Below are 24301 nucleotides of genomic sequence, written 5' to 3'. Positions count from 1 at the left end.
GGGTATAAGCCAGAGAGCTACCCGTTATAGTTAAGTAGTGTGGTACTATGTAATGTGCGAAACAGTCTGACTGTCAGCCGCCCCTACTTCCGGCTAGCGATAGTCGTAATCACCATTCAACACTTTCCTACGTGCAGGCTGCCAACCTGCTGGCCAAGCCCCAGCAGTCGCCCGAGGCCAAGGCCACGCCATCACCCGGCGGCGACCAGGCGCCGTTCAACAGCCCCCGCGCGCAGCTGAGCGCCAGCGGGCCGCGCACCGGCGGTGTCACGCCCCGCCGCCTGGACCTGGACTTCCTCGAGCCCGAGGGCAACGCCATCAGCGCACCCTCGCCGCCTGGCGGCAAGGCTCCGCCGCAGCTCCCGCACTGCTCGCCTGTTCCCCTCCCGCTGCTGGAGCATGGAGCCGCTGCCTCGCCCCTCCCTGTGGACCCGTGCGACACACTGCGCCAGGCCGTGATGCAGTACATCCCCGACCTGGGCGCGCCGCGGATCTGGGAGGAGGAGCAGGTGTTGGGCTGCGTGGAGGTCAGCCAGGCGGGGGGCGACCCCGCCGTCCGCACCGTGTACCAGATGGAGGTGGATCTGCAGGACGGCGCCGGCCGCGCCATGCCTCTGGCTTGCAAGGGCGTCAAGGTGGTGCTGTCGGAGGCTGAGGACGCGGCCCTGGCGGCGGGCGGGGCGGGTGAGGCGGACGTGCCGGTCGGCTTCCTGCCGGCGCTGCAGGAGGCGGTGTCGTGGGTTGCGGTGGCGCGGCGCTTCCGGCTTGTACACGGCGAGGAGGCGCTGGGCCGCTGCTTCCCCGTGGTGTTTGGCTGGGACGTGCTGCAGCCGGCGCCCCGCACATACGAGTTTGTCATGTACATGTGAGTTTGCAATGCGCCGCCGAGGGGATGGAAGCGGTGCATGTCAAGTAGTGCGGCGGTTCGGGCTGCGGGCGGAGCGGGTGTACGGTGGCTGGGTACCAAGACGTCCACACCTGCGGGCTCCAATACTGTGCCGCACCGCACGACCTCCTGCCCCGCCCTCCCTTGCCTCCACCTCTTCAGGGAGTGGATGGACAACGGCACCGTGTTCGACTACCTCAAGAACATCATGACGGCGCCGGCTCTGCCCGAGGGTGACATGTACGAGATGGTGCTGGACGCCATGCGCCAGGTGCGTGTGCGGCGGCCGGGCCGGCTGGGCAGAGAAGACGTAAAGCAGTAGTTCCGTATTGCCCCGGGTGTGCACTTGCGTCGGGGCTGCTGAAGCGTGGATGGTCTGGCCGTCAAGGGATGGGGAAGGCCTTGGTAAATCTGTGTCGTGCACACCGCCCGCTTCGTTGCTGACCTGTGTGCACCCTGTCCTCCCCGCCGCCCGCGCACCTGCCTCCACAGATGGTGAACCTGGTGGACTCCGCCAACAAGGCAGGCCTGTGCTTTGGCGACCTCAAGGCGCAGAACATGCTCGTGGACGCGGAAGGTGCGGTCTGAGAGCGAGTGGGCGTACGTGGAGCAGTTTGCGGTGAATGGGAGGGTGTGAGTAGTGTGAGCAGCTGGCTAACCTGGCAGGGGGGCGCCCGGGCGTACGCTGTGAGTGCAGCTCTATGTGCCCAGGCGCCCGCACGGCGCGCTGTCACGCACCTGACAGCCCCGCCTCGCCTGCCGCCTGACATAGACCTCGCAACTTGCTCCTTTTCAAACCCATGCAGGGAACTTCAAGCTCAGCGACGTGGACGGTGTCAGCCACAGCTACCTCAGCGACCTGAGTGCCGCACACACCGCGGCCAACGCTGCGGCGGCTGCTGCCGCCGCCTCCTGCACCGACGCTGTCAGCGCGCGCATCGCCGGCAAGGCCGCCGCCTCGCTGGTGTGGTCGGCGCGGTCTCTTTTGCCCGCGCCCGTAGAGCCCTACATGGCTACGGACATCTACTCGCCGCCCGAGTTCTGGGTGGGCTGGGCCCGGGAGGCGCTGGTGAGCGGTGAGGCGGCCGGCCGCGCCTACGAGTGGGACATGATGCAGCTGCGCGAGGAGGCGGTGGAGCAGCCGTGCTGGCCCGGCGCAGTGATGCTGCTGGACAGCCTAAAGAGCGAGTGCGCCACACGCGATGCCGCGCTGGAGTGGCTGCAGCTGCAGGGCATGAACGGCGGCCGCAGCTACATGTGCGGCGCCTCGCACACCTACCTCGTGGGTGCGACCATCAGCCACCTGCTACGGGCGGTGGAGACCGAGCTGAGCGCGCGACCTGGCGCGGCGTATGTGCAGCAGCTGGCGTTTGTGAGCGAGCTAAAGGACGTGATGGTGGGGCTGATGACGGAGGAGCCCGCCAGCCGGCCCAGCCTGCAGCAGCTGCGGCGCCGGCTGGCAGAGATGCGCGGCGACTGGTGCTACTGGGGCTGAGGAGCGGGAGGGGCAGGTAGGGGCTTACCTGGCATCATGGATGCCAGGAAGCGGACACGCGCGCGCTTCACCGCGTACGAGCAGTAGTCGGCAGGGAGCAGGGATGGGATAATGTTGTAGCCTGGGCCGTGTTGCTTGTGGCGGTAGCGTGCGAATGTGGGGGCAGGTACAGTGGCGGTACACGGCAGGTGGGATGCCAGCGCGGGGAGACATAAATAGTACGGTATCGCGGGCGCCGATACGGACGACGTACGGGGCGGATGCAAAAGCGCATCACCCGATAGTGAACGTGTAGGCGTGTTAGGACAAGGACTAGAGAATCATGTAGCAGCTTCCCTTTGTCAAGGCTGACAAGACTGATTGATTGATCATGAGCACTAGCGTTTTAGGCTGATTGATTGATTCAATACACCCCTTGATTCAACCCAATGCGCAGCGTATAGTAAGTCTAGTGACTCTTAGTGGTTGAGGAGCGAGCGTGGGGCGTGACTGGCTCTGCAAGCGGTTGACAGTTACGATGCATGGTTGACCGTGGAATAATGGGTCAGCTATGAGGTAGGCACGCCTGGTTTGAGGAGGCGAAGCGTTGAGGAGGGAAGGAACTTGGCGAGGCAAGCAAGGAAGGCGAGTATGAGCTGGTATGAGCAGGGCCTGGCGGCCGGGCCGGGGAACTCCCGAGTCCTGTACGCATGTTGAACAGGCGGAATGATGCACTGTAAACCTAATCCAGCACACGTTCATCGGCTTGTTCATGTCAAGGCACTGGGCACAAGGTCAAGGCGCTCCTGCACTGGGGCATTGGCATGTGGTGCTCAAATTCCATCCACCCCCTGGTCCTGAGCCGATAACGGCACACCATAAGCCAGGTCAAAATGACTGGCCTCCATGATGCCGCTTACTTCCACCAACATCCGTTTTGGGTGTCGCCACCCAATTCCACGGCACGCCTGACACGCGACCCTCCCGAGCGAGTTGGTTACCGTTCAACGCCACCGCTCATGCCTTGATAGCTGTCATCGATATAAGTCGCCATATACGTATGAGCCTTGATAGACTGACTTTACGGAGCGACAGGCGCCTCTCGTGCACACTCTCGCTGCACATGCCGCTGCATTTCGCGAGCTCGGCGGGCCGGCAGGCCACCCCAGGGCCTAAATCAGCAAGTCATAACATACATATGACATTTATAAGCATTAGGCAAGGTTTGGTCTTTGGACGGAACTGCGTGTATGGGCACGCCCCCGAGTGAACCTGGATTTCTCTCCAGCCCGAGCCGTACATGCCCACGGACGCCTACTCGCAGCCCGAGTTCTGCTTCACCCCGGTTAGTGCACGTGCTTGAGTGCTGTGCCGCAGTAGGGTGTCAGGAGTACTTGCAAAAAGGGAACGTTTTGATGTGGTTCTGCACGGGCTTGGCATTGAGCCCCTAGGGGCGGCGCTGAGTCCCGGAGCGGTGGGGCAACACTACTGTCTTGAGAATCAGTGCGTAGACCGTAGAGCTCCTGATGCTGATGCTGGCGTCGTTCGCTGTTACTGAGTACTGGGCACAAAGCAAGCCCTATGTCTGTATACGTTGGACAAGGCCGAGCATGGGCCCATGACGCCAGCACAGCGGTGGGGCTCTGGCGGGTTGAGGCTTGGCTAGGACTCACCAGGGGAGGGACTCCCCTGGGACTCACGGTGCGCGGAGTCATACGGACTTTGACCGCGGGAGGGTTTGCAGCAAAGTCGGGGTTGGTGGAGTCAAGTTGGGCCCTGATAGCATGTGATGGCTCGGCGTCCTCGGGTGCTGGGGCTGTCCCCTCTGTAACATCCGCATTCATGACGCCGGCCATGTATGTGTTCAGCGGCGGGGCCGGGCGCCTGCGCAGTCCTTTTCCACAAGACACCAGGATAAGGACAAAGGAAGGAGGGGGATCTGCCGTGTGACGGACATGGCATCCGCACCCGGCGGTGTAACAGGCTGTAGTCTTGCCCAGCTACTCACCTGAGTGCGTAGGAAAGCGAAGGGGGTTGGGCGACTCTGGCTTACGGTAGTTCCATCGCTGCCATGCATTGACCTGGCAGCCTTGCACTAGGACTGCCAGGGTGAACCCTGTGAGCCGTGCATCCAAGGTTACATGCAATTATATGGAGGTTCGGCATTGCGCAAATGCGCGTGTAGAACGCAGCGGGACCGGGAATTGCTGTGAGGCCCCCCAGTGCCCCCCCCCACGTCGGGTGCGTGTCATGGCGATCTCCCTTTGTTTGACATGTGCCCTGCTTTCCACCAGCATCATACAATTATTTCATGTCAACTACTGTTATACTGTCAAACCAGTGCTGAAGTCGGTAGCGACACTGCTGATGCTTGCATCGGCAAGGCCCTCACTCCTCAGCTGACTCTTTTGCTGCCATCAGAACTCCCTAAAAGCGCTGAAAATAAGCAAAAGAACGGTCTAGACAGAGCGGCAGAGCTTTTGCGAGTCGGTGTGAACGGCTTTGCATTTGTCGCGACAGGCACCATGGTCTATAAGGAGGCGCCATGGGTCTTCAAGGGAAAGTGGGTGCCTTGTGCTCGTTTGCGACCCAAAACGGTGGCTAGTGCCAAACATACCGCTGCTGATGCATGGCGCTCGCCAACCTGCTTGGCCGCGCAGGGCGCTGTACCAGCTGCAGCTTGTCAAAAGCGATGAGGTAGGGGCGAGGGTAATTGGGGGAATGGGATTCAAGTGATGGCACAGTGATGTCAGCCATGAGCTCAAGAGTCCCGCACGCCGTGCACGTCCCCATGCCGGCAAGTACTAAATGCTGTGCTCCTCTGCAGGCACGGAAATATGTTCCAGACAAGTTCAAGCTTGTGGAATTGTTCGGGTGAGAGCGGCCACAATGGTTCTGGGCTTGGGCACTCACGCAAGTGCACGCCAAAATCTGCAGCAGCATGGACGGGATTGCTGCACTGCGTCACGCCGCATCGTCTGGCTGCTCCGCTGCAGGTACACACTGGGCGGTTTCTACCTGGCGCGGTACGAGGACAGCCCTGCCGGCACCTTCGATGAGGTGCGCCGAGGTACCGCTAGGGGGCGTATGCTGTCTATGCAGGAGCAGCCTCGCACCCAGCGAGGGAAGGGGTGGCTTTTTGCGCTGCTACATCCTAACCACGCCATGCCCATCTCGGCCGCAGATGGTGGCCATGGCGGGTCTGGTATGGAACCCGCCCACCTCCTGTGCGTGGGCGGCGCGCGTGTTTGTAAACAACCGGGAGGCCCGCGACCACGGCGTGCACCACGTGGGGCTGCCCTCGCGACTGGGCGCCTTCAGCCTGCTGCCGGCGGCGTCAGGGGCCGCCGCGACGGAGCGCCGGAACGGTGGCAACTGGTGGCTGCCCACCGCGCCAGGTGTGTCGGTGGTGTGTGCGCGGGCGCATGGACGTGAACATGCCGGCACAGGTGTTGCGAGGTGGCCTTTGCTACCGGGATGGCCGAGCTGCCTGCTCATTCAGTACCGCCAGAAGTGGTGTCCTTGCGCGCGACACAGGTGGGAAGCATCCGGCTGCGGTCCCCGGTGGTGTTCTGGAGCTGAGGAACGCGGACACGGGCCGTGGCCGGGGGCTGTCCACGCCCGTGTGCCTGATTGAGCTGCCCGCGGCGCAACGGTCGCTTGGGCCACGAATCACCTTGTCGTTGCCGAGCTTCAGGTGCGATGGCGGTGTGTTGTGCGAGGGGTAAAGGGAATTGGATAGATCCAGGAGAGGCTAGAATGGCAGTACAACGCTCAATCCATAGCATCCGGCTGCTTCACCTGCGCTGCGCTGTGTCCAATCACGCACGCCCATCCTCGATGTCACACCCTAACCTGCTGACCCTCGCAGCGGCGGTACGCCTGAGGTTCCCGGCCTGCTGCGGTACGCCTGCGACCTCACCACCAATGTGGGCCTGGTGCCGCCGCTGCGCGTGACGGTGCCGCCGGCAGCCCGCGGCGAGGAGGAGTCACCCGAGCAGCTGGGCGCAGTGCTGGGCGGCCGGCCGCTGCTGTGCATCGAGTTCGCACAGATGGAGGTGGGGCAGGGGCTGTATGGGCCTTCCTAGTGACTGTTGTTTAGTTACTGCTAGGGCATGGGCATGAATCGATCCAGTGCGAATACGGTGTTGACGCGGCTTCGGTCGGCGGCCAGCTGTATGGACGTGCGCACAACCTGCCATTCGTTGATGAATCGCCTGCAGATGCGCGTGGAGGAGCCGGAGGCGCTGGTGCTCGCGAGCACATCTCAAGCAGGCACGGCGTCAGGCTGGGCCACCGCACGGACAGCAGCTAGTGTGACTGCCGCGTGGGGGTCGCGGGCGTGAGAGCCTGAGAGTAGCAGGATGCATGTAGAAAGTGGGAGCTCTACTAGCGCGTGGGAGTGTCATGTGACTTAACAAAGAGCGTGAGAAACGAGTGTCGTGGAAGTGTTACAAGTGTGGGGTATGAGAAATGAGTGTCGCGGAATGGTTGCAAATGTGGGGTGAGTGGCAGTAGAACAATTCGAGGGAGCGGGAGTCGCCGCGGACGCGGCAGGACGAGGAGGCCAGAGAGGGAAGGAAGGAGTCACGGGTCCGGTCGGTAACCCAGCGCCCCTGGCTTGGCTTGGGGACATATATGTAATGAATGAAATATGCAAATGCACAGGACGGCAGCTGGGCTAGAGCTATTTCGGGCAAGCACGAATTGGCGGGCATCCGCGCTTCGGTCTTGAGTTGGGCCAGCTCCCCTTTTACATGTATAGTTTGTAAGTGCGACCTATAAGGCTCCACTCCTACAAACTAGCTTGGTAAAAATGCGCCCTTACCTTCTGAAGGGCCATGAGCGCCCCCTGACGCAAGTCAAGTGAGTTTCTAGGCCTTAGGAGCGATCCACGCAACGAATCAAAAGCCCAAAACCGACCAGCGTAATGAAATTGGCCGGCGGCTGCGCAGGTACAACCGGGAGGGAGATCTGCTGGTTAGCTGCGCCAAGGTGAGAGGGAAGCGCCTTGCTTCAGACGGTATATCGCCAGATATGGAAAACTAAACGTTGCATCAACTCTGCGCAGAACCTGCAACCCTGCCTTTGGTCTGCGGAGGACGGCCGCCGCATCGGTACCTATGAGGGCCACAACGGTGCCATCTGGACGTGCGATATCACCTGTGAGTAGAAACTGGCTCGTTTGGTGCATATGGGCGCACAGGAGCTCACCGCGCCTGCCTTGCTGGCGGATGCAGGGGACTCGGACCGCCTAATTACCGGTTCTGCCGACCAGACCGTGCGCATTTGGGACCTGCCCACGGGCAAGGAGCTTTTCCAAATTCGCCATCGTGAGCCTTGCCGCGCTGTGAAGCTGTCCGCGGGTGAGCGCTTCCTGGCTGCCACTTCCGACGCGTTCATTGAGTCGCCGCCCGCGATTCACATCTACAAGTTCGCGGAGAACATTGAGGATCAGACCGCGACGGCGGCGATTGAGTGGACCGTGCCTAAGGGTCGTGTGACGCGTGTGTTCTGGACGGACTGCAACCGGAAACTTATCACCTCTCACGACGGCGGTATCCTGCGCCGCTGGGATGTGGAGGTGAGCATGGAGGACTGGATGGGGAGCGTGGGAGGAGTCAGGAAGGGGTGCTTGACAGGGCGGGAGCGAGAGAAAGCAGACAGCGGCCGCAGGTGGCCTGCGACAGCACCTGGCGAGCACCCCATGCGGAGCCTGGAGGCTGCTTTGCGGAGCAAGCCACTAATGAGATGAGCAGCGTCGACAGTTTAGCTGTCGATGCGGGGATGCAGAGCTGGGGTTGCTGCTGGTGGAGTACAGGCGCAGGCGCGTGGGGCAGGCGGCGCTGCCTGTGTGGCGCCGCCTGCACACCGGGACGCCGGCTACACGTGCAGCAGGGCCTGGAGCAACAGCAACAGCAGGCACTAGAGCAAGGGGCCGATGGCAGCAGCCGCTCCTGACTGGGATGGGTGCAGTCTTTCAGGAGGACGCGCGCTCAGGGGACCTCTCGCTGGAGGCGCGCGGTGTCAGCTTTGGGTTGCGCTGCCTGCCGTAGTGCTGTTGACGGCTCCCGTTTCCCGCTTCAGCCCCTTCACGTGCCAACTGCAACCCTCGCTTCGCCGCGCAGACTGGCGCGCTGCTGCAGGAGCAGCAGGTTCACGAGGACGCCATCCAGGACATGCAGATGTCGCCCGATGAGACGCACGTGATCACGGCGTCGCTGGACAAGACGGCGCGCCTCATTGACGTGGACACGTTTGAGGTGATGAAGACCTACAAGACGGGCCGCTTCGTGCAGTCAGCGGCCATCTCGCCGCTGTTCGACCACGTGAGTGCAGCGGGGCGTCGCTGCGCCGCGGAGGTGTATGTGGGTAAACGGCTGCGCTGCAGGGGCAGCTGCCTAGCTGTAGCTGCGCGGGGCCGCGCGGGCGGAGAAAGTGCGGGCGGGGTGAAGAGAACGGGCTGAAAGTCGAAGCCGTGGAGATGCGGCCATGCCGCCAGGACCATACGCTAGAGAACCGACAGCCTGGGCGGTGAAGCTGCATGGGTGGCGGTTTATTGATGCTCGAATGCCGGTCCTGCGTCATCTGTATTGTGCGCAGGTTGTGATGGGCGGTGGCCAGGACGCATCGCAAGTGACAACGACAGCAGCGCAGGCCGGTGGCTTCGAGGCCAGGTTCTTCCACAAGGTAAGCTCCATGTTCTGACCTGGGCTCGGGTTGCAAGGGGTTCAGGAACACGTGCAGACCGGATGGTTGGGCAGTGGACTAACTTGGTGATACCGTCGAAGGATCGCGGGCGTTCATAGATGATGTTGGCAAAGCAGGTGCCGTAGCATTGTGTGTTAGAGGGACACCGGCAATGGGTCAGGGAGTTCAGGTGTTCTCTTATCATAGCGCAAGGCAAGGCGAAGCGACGGGTGATGGTCGACCCCGGAGAGGTTTCGGCGACACACAGTCCGCATCGAGTGATTGGTGAAGCGACTATGGACAACACGTTGATGGTTCTATGGCTGCCTTCCTGTGTCTATGTGTCGCTCTCCCCTGCAGATCTTCCAGGAGGAGTTCGGGCGTGTGCGCGGCCACTTCGGCCCCATCAACACGGTGGCGTTCCACCCGTCCGGCAAGAGGTGGGCAGTGGGAACTGCACTGTGTGCACGGGCCTGTGGATTTGGCGGATGGGATGCTGGCTTGCTACCTATGCGCGGGTTGCGTTTCTACTAAAAGGGTGGGGGATGGTGTACCGGTAGGTAATGATACGCGCATGATGGCGTTGCACTTTCCTTGCATACGTGCCTTTGTAACATCGCGGCTCGTTCTTCCTGCAGCTTCACGACCGGCGGTGAGGACGGCTACGTGCGCCTCCACCACATGGACATGGACTACTTCACCAGTGAGTGTGGGATTAGCCCCGGGTCAAGGGAGCTAAGGTTGAGGCCAGGACGGGGCTGGTTAAAATGCCAGAAGCGGGACTAGAATGGGCATTGGGGATTTCGCTTGCGCGCTGAGCTTCATGCCATAGGCCGCCGGGGCCTTCAGGCGGGTCAATGGGGCACAGTTGGGTCCGGGGACATGCTACCAACACGCAGCATGTGTGCGCTCACGGTTATCTGACTTTGTTTCCTTGTACCCTTCTGACACTGCAGCGAAATTCTTTTAAGCTCATGGCGCAGCATCTCGGCGGCTGCAGGAGCAGCGCCAGCGCCGGTCTAGCTCTACGCACAGGGCACGGCGGGCAGATAGCTGTAAGCTTTTGCTGGGGTTATGATAGCGGTAGCAGACGTGTGTTCTGTTCACTATATGAAGCTGGAGGAAATGATGCGCAGAGGTGCGAGGGGATTAGCGGGTAGGCACTGACGCAGGGGTTAGTGCTGGCACGTTGATGCCGGCATAGCACTACAACTGACAAATAACCGAACGCAGACCACACGGGCAGGTGTTACTACAGGTCATTAGGTAGGCTTTGCACACTGTGGGGGACAAGTGTGTTACGCAAGGGGTACGGGTAGGCTGTAGCTGATCACCAAGAGCGTTGAACCATTAATGGGCTCCAAGCGCCAGGCGTAGACACGTGCATAAGCAGTTTTGGGGATACCGCAGTCCGACTGAGATTTGCGTGGATGTTACAGAGCGTGCGCGTGTTCATGCGCTGAGGATGCGCTGATGCAGTATATGAGCGGCTGGAAACGGAGGGACGTGTAAGGACCCGCTATGTTACTCTTGTTCCTTGGCACTTGCGACTCGCCTCGCTTGCATCTAGCCAGGTACTGAGGTACATCAATGCCGAGTTGTTACAGGTGCGTTCTGCCCGTTCAAGGGCTTTTCCTTGGTGCTGGTCAATCGCGCCCCACCCGTGTCAAGCAGAAGTCACATGACTGTCTAATTTCCAAGCAGCCTGCCGCAGGGCCGTCACGTCACCAGTCAGCGAAGTGTATATGTCACAGTCAGTATCTGCTTTACGTGCGCCCACACCACTCTCCTCGTACCGTTCTATTATAGCACCATTGATCCCCATAACCTAAGCTCTAGTCCAATCAATCTAGAACCGACCATGCAAATCTGGTCACCGCGCGCTTGCGTACTGGCGTGCGTTTCACGCGGCAGTCGCCACTCCCGAGCTACCTTGATCCTACTTCGTGGCTTTCATCCTGCTCCGTGCACGCATTCAAGCGAGCCTGCCCGAAATGCAGTCATCCACGGCCTAACCTATGAACGTCGTCAAGTCATGGTCCTACCACCCACCATTGCGGCAGGTTGTCCTGGCGGCACAACTCCGTGGCGCCTGTCCGCCCCTCACTACCAGCTCTACATTGCCCTCCACGGGTGCGACATGCCCCCACGGTATTAGGGCCATCCGTGGCTCTCGCCAACTCTCCTCTGGTACTAACGTCGGAAGCAAAGACAGGGCCATGCACTGCTTTCCTGATCGTCTACAGTGCCCTCCACGGGTGCGACCAGCCTCTACAAACAAGACGCATGCCCCCGTAGCAGCAATGGCTGCCGCGACGCATGCCACACGATCGCGCACGGACCAGCGGCGTCTGATGCCCACTTGCCCAGTAACCACCCGACACCAGATCGCCTGTGTTGCCCCAGCTGTCTAGCTGCGAGCCGCCATGACGACCAGGGCAATCATAATGATTGAGAGCACAGCCGCCAGGATGCCCATCTGCACGCTGGTGTTCTTCTTGAACATCTTCCAGTACCGCATGAGGTCGTTGCTGGGGGGCTTGGCCTTGGCGGCCACGGTGACCTGCGACTTGGCAATGACCTTGGCCGCGGGGTTGTTCGCGGCCTTGGCCTCGGCGGCCGCCTTGGCGGCCGCCTCCGCCGCCTTCTTCTTCGCCTCCGCCGCCGCGCGCTCGGCAGCCGCGTGCTTGGCGCGCTCCGCCGCCTCCGCTGCGTCCTGGATCTTCTTGGCCTCCTCGTCCGCCTTGCGCTTCGCCTCCATCTCCTTGCGCTTCTTCTCCTGCGTGGCGGTCGAACATTGGGCAGCGATGAGATGCCATACCCCACACGTACACACGGCTAGCACCCTACTCTGCACAGCCACACGCATCACCGAACCCGTGGACGGCGCCCCGTCCGCGCGAGTAAGGCGGTATTCCATGTCAGCCGCAGCTTCGGGCGGGTCTCCACGCTCACCTTGGCCTCAGCGGCCTTGCGCTTCTTCTCCTCAGCCTCTGCCATCCTCCGCATCTGTAAAGGGGAGACACGGGGTGTGTCAGGAACTGAGCTTGCTGCAGTGCTGGATACTTCCGAGCTGGACATCGTCTCCAGCACCTGACCATGCAGACCTGCCCCTCCCCGCCAACCCAACCACGCCCCCACACACCTGCTCCTCGCGCTGGCGCTCCTTGTCCTTCTCTGCCGCGGCGGCCGCCTTATCCGCCTCGGTCTTCATGACCGGCGGCACGAACTCCTCGTCCACAATCTTGGGCAGCTCCACCGACTTCAGCACGTCCGCTGGCCGCGCGCTGGCAGCCGCGGCGCGGGGCTTGGCCGCCTCCGCCACTGGCGCGGGGGCCGCCGGCGTCTCGTCCAGCTCGTCATCAGCATCGCCCTCGTCATAGTCCGCGTCCACCGGCGGCCGCCCAGCGTTCTTGCGGCTGACCTCTGCGCTGGCCTCCGCCATCAGCTGCTCAATCAGCAGCTTGGCCTTCTCCGCGCCCTGAGGCTTCGGCGGCGGCGCCTTGGCGCCCTTGTCCGGCTTGCCACCCTTGGCGCCAGGCTTGCCCGCATCACCCGCCCGGGGCTCCTTCACCACGGTGGTGCTGTCAGGCAGCAGCTCCGAGACCGCGTAGCGGCGCTGCGACGCCCACAGGCTGTAGTACTCCTTGCGGAAGGTGAAGTCGCTGGCGATCTTGCCCACGTACTCATCCACCTGCGCCACGCACAGCGCGCGCGCCTCCTCCACCTGGCCCGCGGTGACCATGTCGCGCACCTTCAGGCTGAAGGTGCGGTTGTCGCGGTAGTCCACCATGGACTCGTTCTGCGCGGCCCGAGAGCGGCGTGCGGACAGCGGTTAGGGCGGCAGCGCGGGCCAACAAGGTTACAGGCGACATGCTTCATGTAGCACGCCAAACAGGGCATGTGCAGATGCCTGGCCCTAGAGCCCGCGCTTCACCGCCAACTATCTGCCTTCCTTGAAACCGACCATGTTGCCCGCTAACACCACTCACCATGTCTGTGCGCGCCTTATCCAGGGCAGCCAGGGCCTCGTTCTTAGCCGCCACGGCCTCCTTTTGCTCCTCCTCCATGTCCTTCAGCTCCGCCTCGAAGGCCTTCACCTTCGTCATGATCTCCTTGATGATGCCCTGCGCCTGGTCGCGCTCGGCCTTGAGGATGCCGAACTCGCCGTCCAGCTCAGCCATCACCACCTTGACCTTCTGCGTCTCAGCCTCCAGCTCCGTCAGAGCGTTCTTCTGGTTGTCGTAGTCGCGGATCTGTGTAAGGGTACGGGGCAGCGAGCACGTGCACGGTGAGCACACACTGGCAGAATGCAGGAGTGGGGCGTGTCGCTGGCGGCAGTCCGTACCGCAGTCTCGCCACACGGCAGTAGCAATGGCAGTAGCACGACTGCAGACAGCAACCGAGGCAACAGCGCCGCCGCCGGTCGTGCCGTGTGTCGTGACATTGGAAGGGGCCCTTCAGTGAACCCTGTCCTGCCGGATGTCCCACCAGCTGCAGTCAGTCGCGCCCGCGCAACACACCTGGGCGCGCTGCGTCTGCAGCTTGGAGATTTGCTGCACAACCTGCTTCTCCTCGCGCAGGATGAGGCTGCCGTGCGAGATCTTGTCCTCCAGCTCTTTCACCTTAGCGTCCAGCTCCTCCTCACTCTTGCAGTCAAGGCCGCGCAGGTTCTCCTTAATGGCCTGAATCTTTGCCACGTACCCGTTGCGGAGGTCCCGCAGCTGCTTCAGGCGGTTGAGCTTCTCCTCGTACTCCGGCTGCGAGCCATCCTTCAGCGAGCGGCCCACAACCAGCTGGCGGCGGACCTCGCGCAGCTCCTCCTGCGGGGTGGCATTTTGGCATGTTGGAAGGGGAGATCAATGTGGGTGGACCAGTTGCACAACCGACCGCGGCGAATGTTTAACCGTTATGTGTATGCAAAGATAACTGCGTTGCGCACCCTCTTGGCTGCCATCTTGGCGTTCATTCCCTTGAGCTTTGCAACTTGCTCCTGGAACTGCGCCGAGAGCTTCTTAACCAGGTCGTCGTTGTAGGGCGGGCGGGGAACGCGCACGAAATAGATCTTGGCGTGCGAGGTGCTGGCCTCCGCCTCCGCGTCCTCAGGCTCCGGCACATCGGTAGAGTCGCCCGCGACATCCGCAGCAAACTCCTCCGCCGCAGCAAAGTCTGGAACGTCCGAGCTGTGACCGTTGGCCTCGGCAGCATCGACCTTATGGGGCTTGCGCTCGCGCTGCTCAAGTGCTTCGGTCGACATTTTCGCTCAGATCAAGTTGGACTACCAGAACCCAGAAAGCAAAGGTCAGGCAAGCTGGTGACTTGGATTTGGAGCACAGGATGTGTGTAATTCGATTGTATTATGTGGCAGGCAAGTCCGGGTGCCTGTTGCGAGTCGCAGCAAGTCCGTGCCCCATTCTGCGAGGACACAGTGTCTCCGGCCCCGCCAAGTTTGAGCCCTAGCAGCGCTTTAAGCGTAACAACGCAGTTATATTTACCGATAACATAAGCTGCACGGCCAAAAGCTGAGAAGCGTGAAACATTGTTGATTGATGGTTGCTTTTCCCTGGTCGCGTTACCTTTGATATTGCATCACACCGCCGTTTAAGCCCCAATTGAACCTGTAAGGTTCCACGAAGGCAGTAGCGCTGCGCGGCTGGGCACTAACCCTGGCGCGGCGTGGACCCGGTGCATAGCACCAGCACGGCTGGGTGCGCCGGCGAGCACACCGCTGCCGTAGACCTGCTGTCCTAAGATGCTATCGACCAGGCCGCTTGCGGCCGTGAGCGGCCTGCTGGGCGGGGCCCTGCGCCGCGCAGCGGCCGCAGCAGCCACGGCAGAGGCGTCGCCGGCTAGCTCCTGCCTGGGCGCGGGTCCTGCCAGGGCATCCACGTCTGGTCGCGGCTATGCATCCATGCCGGATACAGTGCGGTCGGCCCTCGGTTTCTGCGTCCAGCAAGTCAGGTACGCGGCCCAAAGGATGCGCATTGCCATGGTATGGCAGGGAGCCACTCAACCGCATTTGCACGCGGCACAGACTTCAGGCAATTTGGCGATACCCCAAGGTGCAGCGCGTCGCACGGCGGCCACCTGCCATCCAAGCAACTAAGCCGACTTGCTGCGCACTCGTGATTCTATAGGCAGTACGACTACCCCAACTATGTGTGGGTGGCGCAGATGGACAAGGTGAGGCGAAGCGGGTGGCGGCGGAGGGTGGGGCTTGGCGCACTGGCCGGCCGGTGGATAGGCGCGGTGGCTAGCTAACGGAGTACTAGTCGTTAGAGCCATCCATCGGCGGCATTTGGGCCACCAGGGACCTGCGTCACCCAACCTCATCCGCTTAGGGCCTGTGTTGCTCCGGCACCACGGGCGTGCACCTTCGCCGACTCCTTGCCCCTCTCCCCACGCCCTCTCCCCCCACCCACCCCGTTGTCACTAAGCCCGTCGCCTCCTTCACCCCACGCCCACACTACCCCATACCCATACCCATACCCCACAACCCCAGGACCTGCGGCCTGCGCTGTTCGCTTTGCGCGCCTTCAACATCGAGACGGCGCTGGTGGCAGACCAGGTCCGCAGCAAGGAGAGCGTGGTGGGGCAAATCCGCTTCCAGTGGTGGCGCGACGCGGTGCGGGCGGCCTACGAGGACCGGCCGCCCAACCACCCCGTGGCCATCGCCCTGGCACACGTGCTGCACAGCCCCGGGCCCACGCCGCCGCCCGCCCCGGCTGTAGCCACACCGGCAGCAGATGCTGCAGCCGGGGGCGCGCAGGCGGACGCCGGCTGCAGCGATTCTGGCTGCGGCAGCGACTCGCCGCGCAGCAGTGCCGCCGCGGCCGCCGCCGGCAGTAGCAGCGGCAGCAGCGGTCCGGGCCGGTTCAGCCGCTACAGCTTCAAGCGCATCATCGACGTGCGTGAATCGGACTTCCTGGACCCGCAGCCGCCGCTGGACATGGGCGCGCTGGAGAGCTACGCGGAGGGCACCGCCTCGCAGCTGCTGTACCTGCAGGTGGGCGGCGGGGGGGCGTGGGCGTGTGCGGCGTGTGGGTGGCAGGGAAGGCAAGCTTGTTCCCCGAGCCAAGGTTGGGTCCAGTACCAGCCACAAGCCCAGAGGATTGGGGCGGAGGCGTGGAGAGAGTGGGAGCAGGGGGGTGGGCTAAGGGGAGCAGAGGGAGGGGTGGGTGGGTGACGGGTGGATTGAGGTGCGAGGCAACAGCGATGGGTGTAGCAACAGCGCCTCCGCTTTCGCAAGACGGCTCGGTTTCACCCCACCCCACCCCCTTGCAACTGTCGCCTCTGCCCGTGCTCCCCTGGTTTGGCTTGATGTGGTTAGTTTGGGGTGGTAGTTACACCCCACCCCCTGTGTTCTCTGCCGTGCAGCTGGCGGCTGCGGGCATCAAGCACCGCGACGCCGACCACGCCGCCTCGCACCTGGGTCGGGCCGTAGGCATCACCACGCTGCTGCGCGGCATGCCGGTGCACGCGGCGGCGCGGCGCAGCTACCTGCCCGTGGACCTGTGCGCGGAGGCGCGCGTGTCGCAGGTGTGTGCGGCCGGGCGAATGCGGGGAGGGCGTAGCCGCGCCGTCCATGATGGGCGATGGAAACATATCGCAGGGTTACAGTGGACCGGCAGCGGTTGGCGTGGTTGGGCGGGGAAGTGGAGAAGCCCAAGTCCTGTGTTGCGAGGTTCTGAGCTCTGGGCCCTGTACGGCAGGGCACCCGGCAGGTAGCCGGAAGGGGTGGCGCGGACATGCTGAGTACGGTATAGGACGACATAATCACATCTGGCCCTGCCGGTACAGCCCGCCTAGTGCCCCATTCCCCTACCCACAACCCCTTCCCCCCGGCACTTCAAACTTGTGATTTCATCACCCCGCCCTCCACATGAACGGCTAAACCCTCCCTTTCCCAGGAGGACGTGTACAGCGGCGTAGTGAGCGAGGGGCTGCGGGACGTGGCGCACAAGGTGGCCAGCCTGGCCAAGGGCCATCTGGACGAGGCCCGCCGCCTGGCGCCTCGGCTGCCCCCGGGCGCGGCGGGACTCATGCTGCCTGCCGTGGCGGTGGACAGGTACCTGAAGGTGAGGGAGGAGGGAGGAGGGAGGAGGGAGGAGGGAGGAGGGAGGAGGAATGGGTGGAGGGAGGAAGGAGGAGGAGGAGGAGGAGGGAGGAGGGAGGAGGGAGGAGGGAGGGGCGATGGAAGGGGAGTGGGGAGTGGGGAAGAATTGTGCAGTGGATTGGCTCGGTTGAGGCTGGTACAGTTCAGTACGAATGTCTTCCTCTCTCCGAGCATGCAGCCGTTGCAGGGGGCCTGGCTGGGGTTATGTACTTGGGTGCGTGCACTGGACCTCATGCCGCCCCCCAAACACACACACGCCCGCCCGCCCGCCCGCCCGCCCGCAGGCCCTGGAAGCCGCCAACTTTGACCCGTTTGACGCGGGGCTGCTCAAGCAGCACGGGGGTGGCTCGGGCGCAGCGCCGCTATCCTATGTGCTGGCCGTCAAGTGGCACCAGCTGAGGGGGACCTACTAGGACCAGCGCGGCACACTGGACCTGGGGGAGAGGAGAGGAGAGGGCGGCAGAGGGGAGGCGGGAGAAGGGAGGAGAGGGAAGGAGAAGGGAGGGGAGCGTGCGGTCGAAGGGCAGAGCTGCGCTGGGGTGGCGGGGCGGGGCGTGCGGGCCTTCGGCCTTGGGCAGGAGCGAAGTAGGGGTGCAGAGGTCAGGCGCGGGCAGTACGGTAGCTGCTGGCAGGGAAGGCGGCGAAGGGACTGAGATGTACCGCAGGGTGAGCAGCTGCGGTGCTGGCGCCACTGCGCTTAGCGTGTGCATGCAGCGTGGAGTGAGGTACATGTGCAGCAAAGCTGCCACGGAGCTGATGCGAAGAGTTCGAGTGAGTTGGAGTGAGTGAAGTGAGAGGCTTGATGTTATGTGCGGGTTGGCCAATACCCGTGGTTAATACCCCTCGTCCCCTCCATGGTAGGGGAACGCTGGAAGCAAGTAAGGGATTAATCCTGCTCTTCCGTGTTGCCCGTCGTGTTATGCCAGCTCAAAGCATGCGGCCCCAGCAGGGAGGCAGCCAGGCAGAGTATGGCAACGCAGCACATGTTGCATCAGGGTACGTCCTCCGCGACGCACTACGCATTAACGGTTACACGCATGCCCGCCGCACATTCCTCCCGCGGTCCCATGGTCTTACAACTCATCGCTTACCGCAATTAGCCTTACATCATGGCGGAGCAATGTAAGAACCAGAGCTTGCGCCGGAGCGCAAGATGTGGCTTGGCACCCAAAAGGCCTGGGTGCGTGGGCCTGGACCTGCTGGACTGGCTGGACCCGGCATGCGGCCATGCCGTCTGGGCTTCTCATCGGAGGGGCCCCCCTCAAAGTAGGAGGAGGCCCCCTCATACTATACTCAAAACCAATACTTTGCTCCATCACCGCGTACTCTATATCCGCAAAATGGCCGGCGAAAAGAAATGGATTCCGCTCGAGTCCAACCCAGACGTGCTGAATGAGTTCATTTCCAAGCTTGGAATTGATGCCGCTAAATACTCGTTCTCGGACGTGTTTGGCCTGGATGAGGTGCGCCCAGGCGAGCAGGCAGGGCTGCAATGTAGTAAGGCAAATTAAGAGATCCCGCCCGCTGCAAAATGTGCAGGAGCTGCTGGCTATGGTGCCCCAGCCCGTCGTCGCGGTGGTGATGTGCTATCCCATTACGGACGAGTCGGACGCACTAGCCAAGACGGGTGTGTTTGGGGGCCGTGTCAAGGCGCAGGGGCTCTCGACAGTGCTCATCTGCTTTCCTTCGCTGCGCTGCTCTCCTTCCCTCGCTGCATTGCAACTCCCTCCCCATCAACACAGCTATTGGTGTGCATGCGCCTGCAGAGGACGAGGAGCAGGTGGCCAAGGGGGTGGCGGTGGACCCCCAGGTATTCTACATGAAGGTGAGAGGGGCGCGGCGCAGCACAGCGGCATCTGCAGGGCACGGTGGACACGTGGTGGGCGGGAATGGCGGCACATGGTGAAGTGTCAGGGATTCGTCACATGGCTACATTGGTTTCTGTTGGGTAGTTGCCTGGTTTGTAGTCCGGGTTGCAGCCCACGTGCCAGCCAGCCTGCTACCTGGGCCCCGACTACACCGGCACATGGACTGTACACGCTCACACGCCCACCACCACCACCAACACCAACACCCCACCAACACCACCACCATCAACACCACCACCACCACCACCACTACAACCACCATCACCACCTCCACCAAAAAACACCATCATAGTTACCGCCACCGCCGTCGCTTTCGTGTTTCCGCGCTGCAGCAAACCATCGGCAACGCCTGCGGCACCATTGCGGTGTTGCACTCCATCGGCAACAACCTGGAGCAGCTGAGCCCGGGTGCGTGAGCGGCGGGAAGGGGGGTTGCAAGGAAGGATTCCATTAAGTCCAAAGAGGGGTGGGGAGGAACCCTGGGCTGTGTGCCGGGACCGGCGGTCCATCAAGGACAGCCGTGAAAGCGTGTACAGGGGCTCTTTTGAGATACCGCTAACGGGTTGGATGTCTGTGTTGTCTCCGTATACGATCGCGGTGACCTTCTCACCGCCCTTCCAAGCTAATCACGGTATGAGTGACAACAACCCCACCGGCCCGGCACGCAGCTGCCGGCAGCTTCTGCGCCCAGTTCTTCGGCGCCACGGGCGGCATGAGCCCGGCCGAGGTGGGGCGCTACCTGGAGCACCCGCCGGCGGGGGCGCCCGACATCGAGGAGGCCCACCAGGTGGGCGCCGCGGCCCGGAGGGGGGGGGCAGGGAGGTGTGGGAGGCAGGGAGCTGTGGGGGGGCAGGGACGGAACTGTGGGAGTGGCCATGGGGAGTGGGAATGTGTGATTTAGGCAAACTGAGAGGGAGGATGGGAAGGGAGGGCGGGACGAGGGAGGCTGCTACGCAAGCGAGCACATGACAGGTCGCGATGTGGAGGCGAGGCGCGGGCCTGGGGTTGCGGCTTGGTGATGACGTGCTGAGCGCTCTTAGGGCACTGTTATTGCAAGCACCAGGCGGCAAACGGGTTCCGCCTGCCTGCACCTCCACTCTCGCAGGCTGCGGCGGCGGGCGGTGACACGGCGCCGCCGGGCGCGGATGAGGAGGTGAACCTGCACTTTGTGGCGCTGGTGCACCGCAACGGTGGGGCAGACGGGGAGGGCGGTGGAGGGGCGGGCAGGGGAATGGAGGCCAGGGAAGGGAAGGTGAGGGAGGCACGGGGGACATTGGGGGCCTCAGGGCTACGCCCCGCACTGGCACAAACCCGGGGTCCCTCTCGCCAGCTTGGTATGACGCGTGTGCCGGCCGGCCGACCCTGACTGACCTCGGTGTATTGCCCCTCACTTCCTGGGCCGCAGGTCAGCTGTGGGAGCTGGACGGCCGGAGAGGTGAGCGCCATGGGCTGTGGGCTGTGGGCTGTGGGTACTCTGTCGCAAAGCTGGTCTTGATACAGCAGACAGACTGGCCGGGCTCGGTTGGCAGGCGCTTTCACGCCTGTGGTCCGCCCCCGGGGGGTGGGCGGCATGAAGCCGCGCCCCACCTGCAACGCGCGTTGTGGGTCGCCCCCAGACCACCGCCATCATCACCACGAAGCCAGCACCCTGCACCGAGTGCGTCCTAACTGCCGGATGCTGGCCACTTGTTCCCAGCCGCCCCACCCGCCCCGCCCGCCCCATCCGCCTCCTGTTCCCATCCCTGTGCTTGCTCCTGTTCCTGTGTGTGCAGGCGCGCCTGTGTGCCGCGGCCCCTCTAGTCCGGACACGTTGCTGGCTGATGCAGCCAAGGTGGTCAAGGACTTCGTCAGCAGGTGCGTCACACCGGGGTGCAGGGTGGGGAGGCGGGATCGGGAGCAGGATGCTGAAGACGATGCAGTGTGGAGGACATGGTCAGGGGTGGGGGTGGGGGAGGAGGCGTAAATTACTCCAAACCCAACCAAAAGTAAGACCCAGCCACGCGGCGGCAGTGTGGCCTTGATGTTTATCTTTGTGCGGGCGTCATGGGGGCGTCGTAGCCTCCGGGCGGACAAGGCGTGTGTCTGAAATGGAGCTGTTGGCCTTGCCGATGAGGATAAGGCTGCCCAGCCTAGCTCTGGTGCCTCCGGCCGGCCATCCACACACCTGCCAGCCAGCCCATGCGCCGGCGCACCAGCAGCACCTCTTCCTCCCGTTCCTCCTGACTCCCCTGCCCCCGCCTTCCGCTCTCCTTTCGCGCCCCCTTCCGTTCACCCACCCCCTTGCAGGAGCAACAGCCTTAACTTCAACGTGCTGGCGCTGACGCAGACGCCCGCAGACGGCTAAAGCACCGGCAGCGGTGGCTGCGGCGCCCTCCAGCGCGCGGGAGGCCGGCTGACGGTAGCCGCCACTGGCGCGGCCCCTGGCGCCACTGTGCCGCTGCGCCCGGAGCTCGGCTGCGGCGCCCAAGGCGGGGGAGGTGACCACCGGGGAGCTCAGGAGGCGGCGGCAGTGGCGAGACGGTTGGGAGGCGGAAGGCTGCACGGGCGCCTGGCGCGTGCGGGGGGCTGCGCTGAGATGGGGCAGGCGGTGCACGGTGTCGCTGGGGGGGGGGGGGCGGTGGCGCTAGCGGGCGGTACAGGTACAGGTGCAGGCGCTGCTTGGGCCGTGTGGTAGGTTGCGGCGTGAGAGTTCGTTGATTGTTGCAGGGCCGCCAAGTTGGCAATAGTGGTGTGGGTGCAGCGGCAGCTCTTACCGTGGACGTGGACGTTTAAGACGAGAAGATGAGCAGGAGCATGACGCCCCGGGCTTGAAGCGCGCTGGGAGCATGACACCCCCGTCTTGTGAAGGGGTTTTAAGATCGGATGGCCTGTCATATATTGAGGGCTATGGCTGTGTTTTGAGGGCTGCCGAAGGTTCCGGACCGAGCACGAAGCTGGGAGGAGCCGGGTGGCGGGGCGAGAGTCTAATCATGTGTTTCATTTGACATGAAAAACACGGCGAGCGTTCATCTCCGACCCCTCGACACTTCGAGGCCGATCACTGCGGCTCAACCAACACACACGCGTCCACTTGCGATTCTTCTCACGGGCCCGGGGCCGCGCGGCACCAGCGGGGGGAGGGCTGCGGCGGGGCGGCATTAGCACCCGGATGGGGCCGTGCGGGCTCAAAATTGGCTCCCCGCCGAGGCTGCTGCAACATGTTCCCTAAAGCCCCCACCCCAACACCCCAACATCCAGATCACTGATGTGGGGAGGGGATCCAGGCCGCCCCAATCCACTTCATGCTGCACGTCACCGTTAGCCCGTCCACAATGTCAACAAGTCCAACGAAACACACACGCACACACACATGCTCTCACGGCCCGTCAGCGGTCCCGCCCCGCCGCTGTCAGGGCTGGAGAGCCTATCCGGACACATCCGAGATCGTACATCGCAGCAGCGCGCACAGCCCCCCGCGGCCCGCGTGCCGGCGCCCGCTGCTGCTGTGAGCCGCCCCACTCATCCACGGGCAGCTCCACATGCAGATGCGGGCCCAAGGTCATCCGGCCTGGCTCCGCTGCTGCTGCCGCTGCTACTGCCTCCTATCTGATACACCTGCCGACTGCTTCCTCAAGCGCGCCTCCTCGCGCCGCCTCCAAGCCTCCACACAGCTCCGCGGCCCTCCTGCTCCCTCCTTTCCTCTCCGCTCAACGCCAACACAACTGCTTGTGCTGCTGCTGCTTCGGCTGCTCCGGCAGCTACGGCAGCTGCAGCTGCGCAGCGCAGCTGCTGCTTACGCGCGCACGGGGGCGGTGGCTCCCACGATCTTGTGCACGGCGTCCACCACCTGCGAGGACTGCACAATGGTGGCGGCCTCCAGCTCGTAGGCGTAGGCGGTGGGCACGTCCTGCGGTAGGCGAGGGCAGGGAGGCGAGGGTGGGTAGGCGGGTGGGCAGGCGAGGGTGGGCAGGCGGGTGGGTAGGCGGGTGGGTAGGCAAGCGGGCGAGGCGGGGGCGAGGGCGGGCGCGGGGCCGCTGGATCACTTTCACCACCCCGTGCACCTGCTACGGCTGCGGCTGCCTCACCGCCAGGTCAACGCGCATGTCCTCAGTGCTCGTAGCCCTACCCGCCCCCCCCCTAAGCCTCCACTGCTCATCCCGACAACCCAGCCACCAGGGGCTGAAGCCCAGGCCGTGCAGCCCGCGCCCCCTCCTGCCCGCATTCCTACCCCCACAACGCCACACACACCCCCACACACACACACCCACACACATACACACACACACACACACGCGCTCCCCCCTCCCGCACACACGCACACGCACGCACAGACACACGTGCGCTCTCACCTGCGAGGACAGGCGCACCACCTCGTGGTCCAGCTCGTTGAACAGCGACTCGTGGATCACAGCGGACAGCGAGGCGCCGATGCCGCCTGAGGGCAGGGCAGGGGCGGCAGGGTGGGGGTGGGAGTGGAGACAGAGACCAGTAGCATGGTCCGCAAGTGGTTGGGAGGCAACACGTACTGGTTGGCGGGATGAGGCATGCAAAGGATGGGAAGGCCGGAAAGAGAGGAAGCGGGTGCTCCGCTGGTGTTGGCTCTGTTCCTACCTGCCGCGCCTGTCACAGTGTCGCCCCTCCATGCCCCTCCCCTTCCCTTCCCTAACATCCCGCTCCCGCTAGTCCTGCCTGGACCCCTCCTTCCTCAACCGCGCCACGCACCGGTCTTCATGCACTCCTCCACGATGATGACCTTGCGCGTCTTCTTCACCGACTTGGCGATGGTCTCCATGTCAAAGGGCTTGAGGCTGATCAGGTCAACAACCTGGGGGGAAACACACATACACACACACGCGCACACATGGGTCACGGGCCGGCCACATGGCGTGGGATGCGGTAGGAGCCCAACCAAGCCTCCCTCAAGCCGCGGCACCTCCGCCAGTCGAACCCCGCACGCGCAGGACCGCCCTGCTCTTCATCGCCTATTCAGGCTTTGCCCCGCTGGCCATACTACACTGGTTCCGCCTTGATCCATGCTCCTAGCCTACCACACTTCTGCTTTCTGTCTCTTGCCGCCCAGGGAGTCCTCCCCCTGCCTTCTTAAGCTAAGGCCCTACTACCCTGAGCTCCCACACGCACCTCGAGGTAGAAGGGCCCCCGCCAGCCGCCCAGCCCCGCCACCAGGGGCTCGGCCGCCACGAATCCCGCCGCCACGCCCAGTGTGGGGAACACGCCCAGCACCCCGAACCACAGGGTCTGGCGGCGGGCGGCGCCACGTCGTCCACCTT

At 63.4% G+C, this 24301-nt stretch overlaps 7 protein-coding genes across 7 annotated transcripts in view; 5 read left to right on the top strand and 2 right to left on the bottom strand.

The window, feature by feature from the left end:
• Positions 1–46: 46 nt before the first annotated feature.
• On the top strand, positions 47–3112 carry CHLRE_03g194500v5 (uncharacterized protein). The gene is made up of 4 exons (XM_043061224.1): positions 47–865; positions 1049–1157; positions 1379–1463; positions 1693–3112. The coding sequence occupies exons 1-4, from the start codon at positions 459–461 to the stop codon at positions 2379–2381; spliced, it is 1290 nt and encodes a 429-aa protein (XP_042926353.1). The 5' UTR covers positions 47–458; the 3' UTR covers positions 2382–3112.
• A 1574-nt stretch (positions 3113–4686) lies between these two features.
• Positions 4687–7016, top strand: CHLRE_03g194450v5 (uncharacterized protein). The gene is made up of 8 exons (XM_001693215.2): positions 4687–4923; positions 5021–5057; positions 5188–5234; positions 5357–5420; positions 5545–5758; positions 5898–6057; positions 6232–6418; positions 6584–7016. The coding sequence occupies exons 1-8, from the start codon at positions 4886–4888 to the stop codon at positions 6704–6706; spliced, it is 870 nt and encodes a 289-aa protein (XP_001693267.2). The 5' UTR covers positions 4687–4885; the 3' UTR covers positions 6707–7016.
• A 70-nt stretch (positions 7017–7086) lies between these two features.
• Positions 7087–10575, top strand: CHLRE_03g194400v5 (uncharacterized protein). Its single transcript, XM_001693214.2, has 9 exons — positions 7087–7226; positions 7316–7355; positions 7432–7525; positions 7601–7944; positions 8489–8689; positions 8964–9050; positions 9411–9490; positions 9689–9753; positions 10007–10575. Exons 1-9 carry the CDS (start codon positions 7177–7179, stop codon positions 10018–10020), a joined length of 975 nt encoding a protein of 324 aa, XP_001693266.1. The 5' UTR covers positions 7087–7176; the 3' UTR covers positions 10021–10575.
• Positions 10576–10639: 64 nt separating this feature from the next.
• CHLRE_03g194350v5 (uncharacterized protein) lies at positions 10640–14406 on the bottom strand. Its single transcript, XM_043061223.1, has 6 exons — positions 13993–14406; positions 13574–13873; positions 13043–13306; positions 12196–12852; positions 12006–12059; positions 10640–11829 (listed from the first exon to the last, which is right to left on the bottom strand). Exons 1-6 carry the CDS (start codon positions 14305–14307, stop codon positions 11461–11463), a joined length of 1959 nt encoding a protein of 652 aa, XP_042926352.1. The 5' UTR covers positions 14308–14406; the 3' UTR covers positions 10640–11460.
• Positions 14407–14546: 140 nt separating this feature from the next.
• On the top strand, positions 14547–18192 carry CHLRE_03g194300v5 (uncharacterized protein). The gene is made up of 6 exons (XM_043061222.1): positions 14547–15011; positions 15188–15233; positions 15553–16056; positions 16428–16589; positions 16961–17128; positions 17451–18192. The coding sequence occupies exons 1-6, from the start codon at positions 14803–14805 to the stop codon at positions 17577–17579; spliced, it is 1218 nt and encodes a 405-aa protein (XP_042926351.1). The 5' UTR covers positions 14547–14802; the 3' UTR covers positions 17580–18192.
• Positions 18193–18286: 94 nt separating this feature from the next.
• On the top strand, positions 18287–21992 carry CHLRE_03g194250v5 (uncharacterized protein). The gene is made up of 9 exons (XM_001693212.2): positions 18287–18629; positions 18706–18793; positions 18933–18991; positions 19367–19442; positions 19703–19821; positions 20140–20224; positions 20440–20469; positions 20807–20888; positions 21321–21992. The coding sequence occupies exons 1-9, from the start codon at positions 18507–18509 to the stop codon at positions 21376–21378; spliced, it is 720 nt and encodes a 239-aa protein (XP_001693264.2). The 5' UTR covers positions 18287–18506; the 3' UTR covers positions 21379–21992.
• Positions 21993–21996: 4 nt separating this feature from the next.
• The window catches only part of CHLRE_03g194200v5 (uncharacterized protein), a 6150-nt gene continuing 3845 nt past the window's right edge, over positions 21997–24301 (bottom strand). Inside the window, exons 8-10 of the mRNA XM_043061221.1 lie at positions 23736–23838; positions 23363–23448; positions 21997–22920 (exon numbers count right to left, since the gene is read on the bottom strand). Of these exons, the coding sequence (XP_042926350.1) occupies positions 22807–22920; positions 23363–23448; positions 23736–23838 (303 nt within the window). The 3' untranslated portion in view covers positions 21997–22806. The remainder of the gene's footprint in view (positions 22921–23362; positions 23449–23735; positions 23839–24301) is intronic.

Source organism: Chlamydomonas reinhardtii, chromosome 3 (genome assembly GCF_000002595.2).
Source record: "Chlamydomonas reinhardtii strain CC-503 cw92 mt+ chromosome 3, whole genome shotgun sequence".
Classification (NCBI taxonomy): domain Eukaryota; kingdom Viridiplantae; phylum Chlorophyta; class Chlorophyceae; order Chlamydomonadales; family Chlamydomonadaceae; genus Chlamydomonas; species Chlamydomonas reinhardtii.
The sequence above is the reverse complement of the archived record's forward strand: the minus strand, read 5'-3'. Positions and strand labels throughout refer to the sequence as shown.

Excerpts from the sequence above, each read along its gene's own strand:
- CHLRE_03g194250v5 (XM_001693212.2), top strand. The coding sequence starts at position 18,507 with ATGGCCGGCGAAAAGAAATGGATTCCGCTCGAGTCCAACCCAGACGTG. Across the intron at positions 18,630-18,705 it reads ACGTGTTTGGCCTGGATGAG|GAGCTGCTGGCTATGGTGCC; the intron begins GTGCGCCCAGGC and ends CAAAATGTGCAG. Across the intron at positions 18,992-19,366 it reads CCCAGGTATTCTACATGAAG|CAAACCATCGGCAACGCCTG; the intron begins GTGAGAGGGGCG and ends TCCGCGCTGCAG.
- CHLRE_03g194350v5 (XM_043061223.1), bottom strand. The coding sequence starts at position 14,307 with ATGTCGACCGAAGCACTTGAGCAGCGCGAGCGCAAGCCCCATAAGGTC. Across the intron at positions 12,853-13,042 it reads ATAAGGCGCGCACAGACATG|AACGAGTCCATGGTGGACTA; the intron begins GTGAGTGGTGTT and ends CGGGCCGCGCAG. Across the intron at positions 12,060-12,195 it reads AGCGCCAGCGCGAGGAGCAG|ATGCGGAGGATGGCAGAGGC; the intron begins GTGTGTGGGGGC and ends TCCCCTTTACAG.
- CHLRE_03g194450v5 (XM_001693215.2), top strand. The coding sequence starts at position 4,886 with ATGGTCTATAAGGAGGCGCCATGGGTCTTCAAGGGAAA. Across the intron at positions 5,759-5,897 it reads GTGGCTGCCCACCGCGCCAG|GTGGGAAGCATCCGGCTGCG; the intron begins GTGTGTCGGTGG and ends CGCGCGACACAG. Across the intron at positions 6,419-6,583 it reads TCGAGTTCGCACAGATGGAG|ATGCGCGTGGAGGAGCCGGA; the intron begins GTGGGGCAGGGG and ends AATCGCCTGCAG.
- CHLRE_03g194300v5 (XM_043061222.1), top strand. The coding sequence starts at position 14,803 with ATGCTATCGACCAGGCCGCTTGCGGCCGTGAGCGGCCTGCTGGGCGGG. Across the intron at positions 16,057-16,427 it reads CGCAGCTGCTGTACCTGCAG|CTGGCGGCTGCGGGCATCAA; the intron begins GTGGGCGGCGGG and ends TCTGCCGTGCAG. Across the intron at positions 17,129-17,450 it reads CGGTGGACAGGTACCTGAAG|GCCCTGGAAGCCGCCAACTT; the intron begins GTGAGGGAGGAG and ends GCCCGCCCGCAG.
- CHLRE_03g194500v5 (XM_043061224.1), top strand. The coding sequence starts at position 459 with ATGCAGTACATCCCCGACCTGGGCGCGCCGCGGATCTGGGAGGAGGAG. Across the intron at positions 866-1,048 it reads TACGAGTTTGTCATGTACAT|GGAGTGGATGGACAACGGCA; the intron begins GTGAGTTTGCAA and ends CCACCTCTTCAG. Across the intron at positions 1,158-1,378 it reads TGCTGGACGCCATGCGCCAG|ATGGTGAACCTGGTGGACTC; the intron begins GTGCGTGTGCGG and ends CTGCCTCCACAG.
- CHLRE_03g194400v5 (XM_001693214.2), top strand. The coding sequence starts at position 7,177 with ATGCGCCCTTACCTTCTGAAGGGCCATGAGCGCCCCCTGACGCAAGTC. Across the intron at positions 7,945-8,488 it reads TGCGCCGCTGGGATGTGGAG|ACTGGCGCGCTGCTGCAGGA; the intron begins GTGAGCATGGAG and ends TTCGCCGCGCAG. Across the intron at positions 8,690-8,963 it reads TCTCGCCGCTGTTCGACCAC|GTTGTGATGGGCGGTGGCCA; the intron begins GTGAGTGCAGCG and ends TATTGTGCGCAG.